At 51.4% G+C, this 11336-nt stretch overlaps 1 protein-coding gene across 1 annotated transcript; it reads left to right on the top strand.

The window, feature by feature from the left end:
* Positions 1 to 6388: 6388 nt before the first annotated feature.
* PROK2 (prokineticin 2) lies at positions 6389 to 11098 on the top strand. Its single transcript, XM_015293233.4, has 3 exons — positions 6389 to 6512; positions 9258 to 9383; positions 10179 to 11098. The coding sequence occupies exons 1-3, from the start codon at positions 6435 to 6437 to the stop codon at positions 10302 to 10304; spliced, it is 330 nt and encodes a 109-aa protein (XP_015148719.1). The 5' UTR covers positions 6389 to 6434; the 3' UTR covers positions 10305 to 11098.
* The last annotated feature ends 238 nt before the right edge of the window (positions 11099 to 11336 follow it).

The following is an 11336-nucleotide window of genomic DNA, read 5'->3' as shown; positions in this document are numbered from 1 at the left end:
TAGAAAGAGTTGGTTTTAGAAAGACATGGAGCACTACCTGCCCATTGTGCTCCATGCATCTGTGGGTCTGAATGCAGCCATTGGCCCATGCAACTGTGTGCCAGGGGGGCCTCAAGCCGACGTCCCGGTGCTTCTCAGAAAAAGGACTCAAACCTCCAGCCTTGCAAGATGAGCCTGGCTGGGCTGTGGTCTTCTCATGACAATCGTAAGAATACCTGTTCCTCATTTATCTGCTGCATGGGCTGGCTGCAGGAAGGGCAGCATTAGGAAATGAGGCTCTGCAGGGACCGTGCAGTGGCATGAGGTTAGGAAAACATGATGGGCCATTCCTTGCTGCTGCACATGAACATCATGGCACCAAGATGTGTTGCTCACCAAGGAGTTCCCGAATTAGATGGGCCATGATTGGAGTTAATAGCAATATGAAAGAGACAACACTTGCAAAGCACAAACGACAGCACTCCACTGGCAGCAGCCCACTGATTGCTCACACTGTGCCTGTGGAAGTCAACTGTGGGTCTTCTTCAGACTCAGCAGAATTTGGAGGAGGCTTTACCCAAAGAACACAAGCATCTTGAATGCTGGGGCTTATTTATGTCTTCTTGAACCTTATTTTCAATGCAATATGCTGGAAAGGGATTTGCTACGCAGCACCTGAAAATGCAGCCTGTAGAGTGGGAGTGTGGCTGCTTCCTGGCAAACACCCAGCCCCTCTCCCAGGGCAAAGGGCCACTCACCCTGATGATGCTACCGCATGTGCGAGAACATGTTTTTGCAAGTATAGTAGCTGGACTGGTTTCCACGGGGGTTTATCTGCTGGTGTTATCCCAGCACAGGGTTAAAAAAGAGCTGTAGAGTGTTGAGTGTATTGTCAAGTCAACAAGAAAGTACACGATGCTCTCATTCAGTGATGGTCTCACTCAGCTGATCCCCACAACCATGTTGCCTCGGGCAGAGCTGCTTCTGTGGGACCTTTGGAGACAGGAGATGTTGGCTTTTGGTGAGCGGAGAGGCATGGAAAACATCATGGCCTTGTGCCCCTGGGCTTTAGCCCCATCTGTGGTCCATCTCCCCAAACAGAGAGATGCTGAAGGGATGAAGCACATCTTCCCAGCACGGCGCTCGCCGCTGCGGCAGGGAGCCAGCCCCCGCCTGCATTGCTGGGGTTTTGCTCTCGTTTGATCTTTACCATAAAAGCAACCCATGTGAATTCCTGCAACAGTGAGCTGCCCTTTGCACTAGTGGCTGTGGAAATGGGAGTTGGCAGGAGATCAGAGCGAGGAGGGTGAGCGGGGTCATTCGTCCTTTGTAGCATCTCGCCCATAGGTGACGCAGGAGGTCGCGCTCATCCCTTGCAAGCTGAGTGGGAGCTGCACCTACAGCCTCCCACTGCCACATCCCTGCCCAGCCCAGTGTCCCTGGGAGGGATGAGAAGATGCTAACGTCCTGGAGACTAGAAAGACACCGCAGCTTTGCCTCTGAGTAACCCCAATACGCTGAGATCCAAGGTCCATGTCAGCACTTTATTTTCTGTATCCTAACAATAGCAGGAAAAAGAACAACAACAACAACAAAAAAGCCCACAAAAGAACCCAGAACCCACCACTACCAAACCAGGGTTTTAATCCTTTTCCCATCCAAAGCTGTTCTTTCATGTGGGCCTGGGAAGGCAGACAGTTTCCAGTTGTCACCCCAGTCATGGTTGGAGTGATTCGGGAGCGTGCAATTTGCTCAGTACTCTGGGATTCTCACAGATGCGGGTCACCAGAGAGACGTTATAATCCTCAAAGTTCACATTTAGATGAAGGAGTGAAGTTTCCACACTGGGGATGGCTCTGGTGAGGTGGAACAGTTTGCAGCCATCCCCACAGGGCTTTCAGTGCGTGCTTTTTTGCTAACGCGCCTTCTCTCTGGGATTTTCACCTTTCTGAGCAATCTCACTTACAGATGAAAAGGAGAAAAAGGGATTCAGTGGTACTGCAGCTCCGGCGCTGAGTGGAAGTCCTGCCTTTAAGCAGTGGTGGCAGGGAGAGAAAAGGAGGAGAAAAAGGACAGAAGTGAGAAAGGGGGGAAAGATACTTCAAGAGAAAAATCTTGTGGTGGAGCTGAAGGCACAGGTCAGAAAGCAGATGAGATCTGCAGGTGTATCCTCTGGCCTCGAGCTGCCAATGAATGACCCATACTTGGTGGGAGCAGAGCTGAGCAGAGCATCCCAAGGCTGGCAGTGGCACGGCAGGAGCATCTCCATCTCCTTCCCAATAGCCCAGTGTGCCCATTGCTTGGCTGCAATGAGATGGGGTTGCCAGGAGGCCGTGCTGGTGTGCACTCAGAGGAGAGAAGCTTCCTCCCCAAAGCAATCAGCGGGAAGAATGAAGGTTGAAAGAATGTTTCCCCAAAGTCCAGCGAGCTGCCACAGAGCAACGCTGCGTCTTCTTGGCGCAAGGTCTGCATTATTTACAAAGACATACCTGAAAGTTGCAGAAGGGCAGTGAGTCCCTGCCCGTCACATAAATCCCGTTGAATCACTCCAAGTTGTGCCGCCCTGGAATGTGGAAATGCAGTGCCACGAATGTCGAAGTGTATTCCTTGTCTGGGTGTAAGTCACAGCAGTCATTTCTCACGAGAAACAAGGGGTCGGCAGTTTTGTTTGTGTGACTGCAGCTTTTTATTTTTATTTTTGGTCTACTGATGCCACGGTTTCAGGAGCAGACTCTGTAATCTTCCACTCCGAGCTGATGGGAGGATGTGTACTTTGCAATCAAAGTGATTCATGCGCTTACACGATGCAGCTCAGGGTAAGGGAGCAAGAATCCCTAATCTAGAACATTAGCACTTATCTGTTAAATGCTCTTTTTTAACAAGCTGCAGAACCATCATCTTGCTTCTTACATAAGGTTCTTCGTAGACTACTATGACAACGGCCCTGAAAAGCGGCATAATGAGATACAAGGAGTGCGAGGAACACAGCAGCTCATCGCAACTATTCTTATCTGACCTCAGAAAGGAAAACACTTCTGGATGCTTTTTGGTTGCTAATGATGTTTTCAGCTCTCGCTTGATTCCTGCGCTCACAGGGCCGCTTCTGTTGGTGCCCTCGCTGGGAGTGTGAAGGTAGCAGGGCAGAGCTGTGTGGCTGTTCCTCTGCAGTGAGCAGGCTCGTGCAGTAACACCAGAGACCTGGCGGAGTTTGTGGGTGTGCTGGGAAAGGCTGGGGATGGGATGGGCTGAGGGCTGTGATGCTGGCAAAGCCCAGCTGCAGAAGAGAACGAGAGAGCCTGGTATCAACACTGAGGTGTTGTGGAATTTGTTCCCAGCTTGTATTTCTTTGCAGATGGTGGAATCTTGTGGTGCTAGAGGGTGTGATATCACCTGCTGCTCCAAGTCGGTGACATTCAATTGGAAGTGAGGTTTTCAGGGCCAGAGCAGTTTGCCATTGGAGGTGGTGACGTCTTCAATGTTTTCAGCCCAGGCTTGATTTCTGTTGAGGTATGCCCTTGTTCAACAAACAAGTTCACTCTACATATTTAGGATTCGCTAATGGCATTTAGAAACCCAGACCACAGTGCTCTCTTCTAACCCTAAAACCTGCAGATCTCTTAAGACTTGTCTTTTAACCAGCTGGTTCAATTGGTGCCAGAGGTGAGTCCATGGTGTGGTAAGCACAGAATGGACAGCCGTGGCTCTGGCCTGCAAGCAGCAAGCTGTCCCCTCCTGGTGGCCAGGGCCCATGGTGGGGCAGATCCGTGCTGACCTCACACAGGTGCCTGTGGGCAGCACACCCTGGACCTCTCCTGCAGCAGACACAGTGTGCAGTTGAGGCAGTCTTTAGGGAAAAGCAGAGCTTGCAGTCCTGGGGAGAGCTCGTCATGGCCCTTTACCTGTCCATGGAAGTACTTGATACAGGTGATGCTATTCTTCCCATTCTGGAGTCAGCAAACTTGCACTGAATTCCACCCATTGCTTGACACAGAGTGTGAAAAATTAAACAAATTACATACTGTTGTTATTAAGAGAGATTTTAGGACAAGAAGTTAATTCTCCTGTCTCACATTATCTAATTTTTCTCAGTTCTTTTATGAGAAAATTGTCGTTTTAGATGGCTGATTTATTCCCATTCTTAGTTTTTTCAGGAACCTGTAAACTCTGTAGTGCATTATCACTTGAATAGGCCAAATAATTATCTGAATGCCTACTCACAGACAGTTGGCTTTCAGTGAAATTGAGGCTTCAAGGAGAATTAGAGAGAGCTACCAACCGCATTGGGAGCTAAAAATAGGGATCTTCAAGAGCTGAGGTCTTTTACATGATCATCAATTTACTGTGTCAAATCTAACACAGCGTGGGTATTTCAGAATGGTATTTCCTAGTTCTTCTGTTTGAGTTTTTACAATAGGAGACATTCCGTGGATTTAGGAAGGTGATCTGAAAATTGGGCTTTTGGGGTTCCTTCTTTTGAAACTTAATCCTTCCTGAGCAGCTGAAGCCCTGAGGGGTAATAGCACCGAAATATGGAGATTCACCTCCCAAGCTTTGACATTTTTAGAACATCGGCCCGATGTATTTTTCATACCAATTCTGCAGTCACCGACAGGCCGTGTAGATGTGTAAGATCTTTTCTATAGCAGACAAGCTGTAGTGTGTGTTGGTTGTGAGAAGAGTGGCATCACCATGGATGTTGTTGAGTCCATTGCAGCCATCCCAGGGTACAGCACTGACCTCCTGGGCTGGCAGCCTCTCACACATCACATCTGTGGTGCAAAGGCATTACAAGCAACGATGGCCACGATGTAGAGCTGCACAGAATCCATCATTTCCTCCTTTTTAATTCATCTTTAATTCTGCTGTGATGTTGAAGCTCAAAATGATGTTTTCTACTTTTTTTTTTTTTTTAACTTGCACCTGGGCATTATGGAAATAATAATTCACGATTTATATTTATTTGTTTGACGTTTGTTTCTAGGATACACGTAAGAATTAAAACACACTGGTCCCTTCAGCTGGCTCAACTGGTGACGGTTCAAGCCAGCCACGTGGGCTTACAACAGCCACAAATCCGGCCTGGTTATTTTTAATACTTCTTCTGCGTCAAAATTGGCCTATCCCAGTTTGCTTTTAAAGCATCTTTGGAGTGAGACTCCATTTACTCAGACCGTATTTGTCTTGAGTGCACTTTTACGAAATAGCCATAAGCACCAAAAAGGCCTCGTCTGTAATGCAAACAGTGCCAGACAGCCCGACCCCCCCGGGGGTGCCGCCAACAAATCGATCCGACAGCTCCCGACCAGGGCGGAGTGGAGCGGGGCTGTGCCCAGACAATAAGTGCGTTATATGCTCCCCTTCAGCTGCACTTAGCCTCACTTCAGCCAAAGAATGAGACTGTTTCAGGAATCGTGTAAATACGGGCTGCGCAAAGACTCAGCCTTCCTGTTTGGAAAAAGAGAATTTGAAAAATCTGAGAAAACAGGGAGCTACGTGTGGGAAGGGGTGAAGCGGAGGGGGTGGCAGGGAGGGATGGGCGAGGTGGGGACGGGGAGGCAGAAAGGGGATAGAAACACAGTGAGAGGAAAGGTGAAAATAAGTAGAGGGAGTTGAAAAAGAAGGAAAACAGGGACAAAAATACAGTGAGGGGCACAGAAGGGAGCTCTGCATGTGTTTCACTGCTTCTCTGAAAGTTTGCACGTCCGCTGAGCTTTGGTGTCTTCTCTCCAGAGGGGACGAAGGTTCCCAAAGGTGGCACCATCAGCCCTTACACCTCGGCAGCCCACAGAGGTGATCAGCTATTGCGCTGGTGCTTGGGCTGGAAGCAGTGCCGAGGGTCCCCAACCCCACTCCTCCCATTTCTTCTTCCAAAGCTGGTCTGTGGGGAACTGGGGAACCACAGAGCCAGCGGGAGCAAAAGCAGACAGGACTCGGGCATTGGAGTGGGGAGATCTCCAGGCTGGCACCAGCCACTTTGGGCTGCCGCTAGCCTTGGGATGTACCCTAACCTGCAGCACGGTCTCCCACCTGCTGCAGGGTCCCTTTGGACCTGCCGTGTGATGCTCCCTACATCTCGCAGGACGCCCCCTGGGATGTTCCCTGGCTGCCACGCGATGCTCCCTACTTGTAGTAGGATGCTCCCTGGGATAGCCCTCGGTTACTGCGGGACGTCCCCCCAGGACCCACTGAGAGATGCCTCCAGGGATGTCCCTCGGGACACCGGGCGGGGCACCCCCCCGACGTGCCCCGGGCTGTCCCCAGCCGACCGCGGGTGCCCCCCCGCCTCGCCCCGGCCCCGCGGAGGGGTGCGCACGGCGTCCCGCGGCGCTGCCAGGGCGGGGGGGTGACTCACGGCGCGGCACGGCAGCCCCCAGCTTTATAACGGCCGGGGCGGCACCGGGACGGCTCCACCGCGCCGCGCCCGCGGGGAGCGCAGGGGGCCGGGGGCCGGCAGCATGCGGAGCCTGCGCGGAGCTGCGCTGCTGCTGCTGCTGGCGTTGCTGCCCGCGGGGCGCGGAGCCGTCATCACCGGGGTGAGCGCCTCCGCACGGCACCGGGACGGCACCGCGGGACGCGCCGGCGGGCGGAGGGCTGTGCGGGGGGAAAGGGTGCCGGGCTGGGGGTCTCCGGGATAAGCGGTAGCGGGACGGGGGGCGCGGAGCTGTGCAGCGCCGGAAAGGCGCGGGGACTCGTGTGGGTAAGCGACGGAGAGACGCGCCGGGGGGCTCTCGGGGGCGGGGGATGAGCGGAACGGGGGTCTCCCTGCGCTGAGCGACATCAGAACTTAGGGGGCTCTCTGGAGTGAGAGACGCCCGGGTGGCGGCGGGACCCGCGGGGCGCTGCGCCGAAGGATGCGCAGCACGAGGTCTGTGCCCGGGGCGCTGCTCCCGGCGGGGCGGGGGCTCCGTCCTACCGCTGCCCCCGGCGCTGCCCGGCTCGGGGTGCGCGCTGCTCCTGCTGCCGTGTGTCCGCACAGCGGCACCGCTACTGACTGCCACCACCGCTAAACGCTGCTGCTTTTTTTTCTTTCTTTTTTTTTTTCAAAGTATGACCGTGCTGCTTTTCCTCATTGCGAGCGAGTCTTCTGTTGTTGCTGTTGTGTGTTTAGGTTTGAGATTTACTTTGCTTATGATTTTTTTTTTTTTTTTTTCCCAAAGACGTTATTTAACCCGAAGCGTTGCATCACTCCGAAGTAAAATGATTTTTCTCGTGTTTGCTTTGGGTCGGTGACCCAGCGCTCGCATTCTTTCGGCAGCTCACATGGCTGCTGGAAGCACCGGGCGCTGCGGGGCCGTGCGGGCTGCGGGTGTCCTCTGGACGCCAGAACAGCTCCCGGGACGGAGCGGAGTGTCAGCGGGAAGGAATCTTCCCGGAGTTGAGAAACGAATGTTCCTTTTCAACAGAACTGTTTCGAGCAGCGAGGACCGGTGTAGGTTTGCCTGTCGTTGAGGTGGTGGCGACACCTCTAAAGCATAATGAACAAATGAAATAACTGCGAAGCTCTTTAATCGTGGGTTAAAGACACACAGCGTTCAAAAATCAAACACATTTATACTAGAAATGTTACGCCGGTAACTATTGCAGCGTGTTTCTGCTCAAGCTGCTCTGATGGGTTTTTGGCTTCCGAATGAATAGGGAAATCTCAGGTGGAAGCTGACATACGAGTTCTCATCCGCATCCACTGAGACAAAGTGCTCTTCCTTTGCAATTTAAGACTCAAACGGAACCTTGTGGCAGCCCATGTGCTGATTTCCGCTGGCTTTGAAGCCAGCATTTCTTCAGGGACTTTTTTTCAGGCTGCGTTTTCCACAAAGCTGTGTGAAATGGGGCACTGAGGGGGGATGAGCTGTGCCCAGAGCACGGCGGGAGGGCTGGGGTGAACTCATATTGTGGCTCACTGTGAGCAGCAGCACTGGGGATGAGTGCTTTAATAGCTCATCAAACATTTTGGAAGGGGAATCTCGCAAGCTGTGCCAGATGCATATATGTGTGTGCATGAGAGTGAGTTCTAAACCGTAGCACCATTCAGCACTGCTTGCCTCTCCCCAGACTGTTCTGCACCCCTTGCACTGCTCTGCTGCGGGCAGAGCGACTCCAAAACCATCAGTCCTGTGTCTAGGGTAAAATTACACCATCAGAGGGATTATTTTATTTTATTTTGAGAGAGAGAAGAAAGAAAGAAAGCAAACATTACCTACCTGGAAGGCTGCATTGGTAGTTTTATGGCCACGCTATTCTTTTAAGTGAATACGCTGCGTGTTTGGGCTCGCTCGCAGCACAGAGCTCTTTGCTTCATTACATGTGTGAAGGAGAAGTGCTGGCCATTGGGTTACACACGTACTGACAATAATTGCAACAGCTTTTCCCTAAATTACTCGCTGATCTGGCATTGCTGTTTGAAACAGTGCAATGTTTACTCAGCAGAGTGCAATCTGTTGGCATTTATCACACAGACCCCAAAGTGAGACCTGTAGGCATTGACTCAATGACTGTCCTGTTGCGCAGCCTTCCCCAGCTTTTAGGTGCATTTTAGAAGCAGGGCCTGTGGGCTCTCAGCCCCGCTGCCGGACATGAGAGCAGCGAGCTGCCTGACCCTACTGCTGGGGCATCATCAGAACCTGCAACTAATGGAATTTCTCACTGCTTTGGCAATGAGTCCGTATGGTTGAGAGTCTGAAGATCTTTTGCTTAACAAAGAAGAAGTGAAAGATGTGCAGTAACCTGCTTCCAAGCCCTCATATGTCGATTGCACTTCATGGTTTCTGGTTTTTGAAACATAACCAGTGGCTTGTATTTTAGTTTGTGCTTATCTAGGCCACAAAACGCATCGGGTAAGTGACTGATAATTTAATTTTCCCCTTGCAGGCTATGTGCTACCACAGTCACATTTTCTTGGGTATGAGCACTCACACAAAGCGTTTTCTGTTATGCATTCGGGACCTCTTTCAGTTACGTGTAATTCTAGGTAACAGCCATAGATTCCCTATTTAAACTTGTATTTTATCTACTTCTACTTGCAGTTTGCTAATAGAACTATCAAGCACTTGCATTTGAAAGTCACTCAACCATCAGACATTACCATAAGAAGCTAGAAGAAATAGGTCTCTAGAAGTCTTCAAATTCATGGATAATTTCAATTCTTAGCTTCTCTGGAAGATGGGATTCCATTTGTCTGGTGCCCCATGTCCTCGCATCTCCCTGAGCTCCCTTAGGCTCTGGCTATGGGTGGAAGGTATTTATGCAAACAGAATAAACAATTCCACTTTCTGGAACTGCAGGCCTGCGACAGAGACCAGCAGTGTGGAGGAGGGATGTGCTGTGCTGTCAGCCTATGGATCCGCAGCCTGCGGATGTGCACACCGATGGGCAACGTAGGAGAGGAGTGCCATCCTCTGAGCCACCGGGTGAGTAGGGCTGGGGTGCGGGGCTGCAACTGCAAACGGTCATAGCCCCTGTGGTTATAGGCCCTGTGATGTAGTGCAGAACGTAACAGCATCCTTATCCCTGGTGGGGATACAGGCAGCAGACCCTCAGGCTCTGGAGCTTCCAGCTCCATCCTGGTTGGGACCAGGTGGAACAGGGCTTTGTGTCCCCACCAGTGGTGACCCCATGGCCACACCACCACCTTGGAGACATCCAGGGGACCCCCAGATATCTGGCGATTGGCTCCCCACCTTCTGCTTTCCTTCTCAGCAACTAGAAGGTGTCAGCTTGATGCTTTTAGCAATCAGATGGCATCACGGAGAAGGTTCTGCAGCGTGTCCGTAGGTGGCATCACTGCCATTGTGCACCTTGCACATATCCCCTGCATTCCTCCCATGTTTCTGTGTCACCATGCTGCTATCACCCATCATAAACCCAGAGATATGCACACAGAGGGTTTAGAACACAACACTTAGGCTGCCGGAGGCTGTTATGAGTCAGCCCTGCCAGCAGCAGAGCTGTGATTGCGGGTTCTGTGCTGCACAGACAGCCAAGAGGTGTGATTCCTGCAGGCTCTGCGGTCGGTGACCCAGGCTGGGCTGGGGTAAGGTGCAGGGACGTGGGGGGGAGCACTGAGCAGGGCGAGCCGGCCACTGGGGGACCCTATGGTGCCGCGTCCTGCCGGTGGCACAGCCTGCAGGACACTGCTCTCTGAGCGCTCCTATGGCAGCTCCGCCGTGGCCGTGCCCCGCTGACACCCGCATTCCTCGTTCCAGGTGCCCTTCCCAGGGCGGCGGATGCACCACACCTGCCCCTGCCTCCCCAGCCTGTCCTGCACACGGGCATCACCCAGCAAGTTCAGGTGTTTGCCAGACTTCAGGAAAGAAGACGTCTTCTTTTAGCAGGAGCTGCTCGGTGTGAGGAGGAGCCGCCCGTGTTCTGTTTGTTGTTGTAACGAGCAAGGTACTCGCTGGGAACCCCTCTCCCATCCTTCCCTGCCTCACTAACATCACAGTGAAGGTGCCGTACTGTGCTGTAGCAGCCAAAGTTTTCTGAGGGACGTTCGTTTTGGGGTGGGTGAAGCGGGATTTGCTGCGCAGTGCCGATTTCAGAGAGCGGGAGCTCTGCTGCAGGACAGCCCTGTTGTCTGTGTGGCTCCAGCTTAACCCCAGAGTGAAACCAGCCACAACTGTTATCACCTTTGGAAAACTTTGGCTGCTCTTTTTACACTTGGAATGCTTGAACCGAACTGAGATTTGAATAATTGTACGGAGTGAAGCATATGACAGTTACCAAAAACCCACCTTTCCATTTCACTCCTTGGTTAATATAACTGTATCTGTAAGTTAGGCACACCTCCATGTTAAACGTTTAACCAATAGATGTAGATTTTACACTTCTAAAAAGCGGCAGACGGAACCAAAGCACTTCAATACTCAAAGCATTACAAGACTCTGTTCCTTTAATACTCTGAGATGAGAACAAGTTGTTGCTACTGGAGTTGGTGTAAAACTACCTGATCATCCCAAGCTATGTATTAAGATGTAGTTTATATTAAAAAAGGAACCCTGACATTTATTGTAATGGGCTGCCTGACTTCTTGTATATGTACCGAATTTGCTGTGTAAAAATTCTGTATCAGAATAATGGCAGTATATTATTTGATTTATTTTAATATTATAACATTATTTTGTCATTGTGGTTTTCAGTTTTTATTCAGTGTAATCTGTGATCGCATCCCTGTTATCACAGCCAAGCTGTGCTCTGGGAGGTGGAGGATGGGGGATGTTGGAGGAGTTAATGCGAGAGGCTTGTCTTTGCATATGCCCCAATGCCTTCAGCCTGTCAGACATGCAGTTGGTGGGTTCTCTGTGAAGTACCACGCGACTCCATGTTTACTTGTGGCCCTGGAGATGGAATTCTGATAGTTTGCT

Source organism: Gallus gallus, chromosome 12 (genome assembly GCF_016699485.2).
Source record: "Gallus gallus isolate bGalGal1 chromosome 12, bGalGal1.mat.broiler.GRCg7b, whole genome shotgun sequence".
Lineage (NCBI taxonomy): Eukaryota > Metazoa > Chordata > Aves > Galliformes > Phasianidae > Gallus > Gallus gallus.
The sequence above is the reverse complement of the archived record's forward strand: the minus strand, read 5'-3'. Positions and strand labels throughout refer to the sequence as shown.

Bases quoted from the DNA above. Each gene is read 5' to 3' on its own strand.
- PROK2 (XM_015293233.4), top strand. From the start codon at position 6,435: ATGCGGAGCCTGCGCGGAGCTGCGCTGCTGCTGCTGCTGGCGTTGCTG. The intron at 6,513-9,257 runs GTGAGCGCCTCC...CTGGAACTGCAG, and splicing joins GCGGAGCCGTCATCACCGGG to GCCTGCGACAGAGACCAGCA. The intron at 9,384-10,178 runs GTGAGTAGGGCT...TCCTCGTTCCAG, and splicing joins GCCATCCTCTGAGCCACCGG to GTGCCCTTCCCAGGGCGGCG.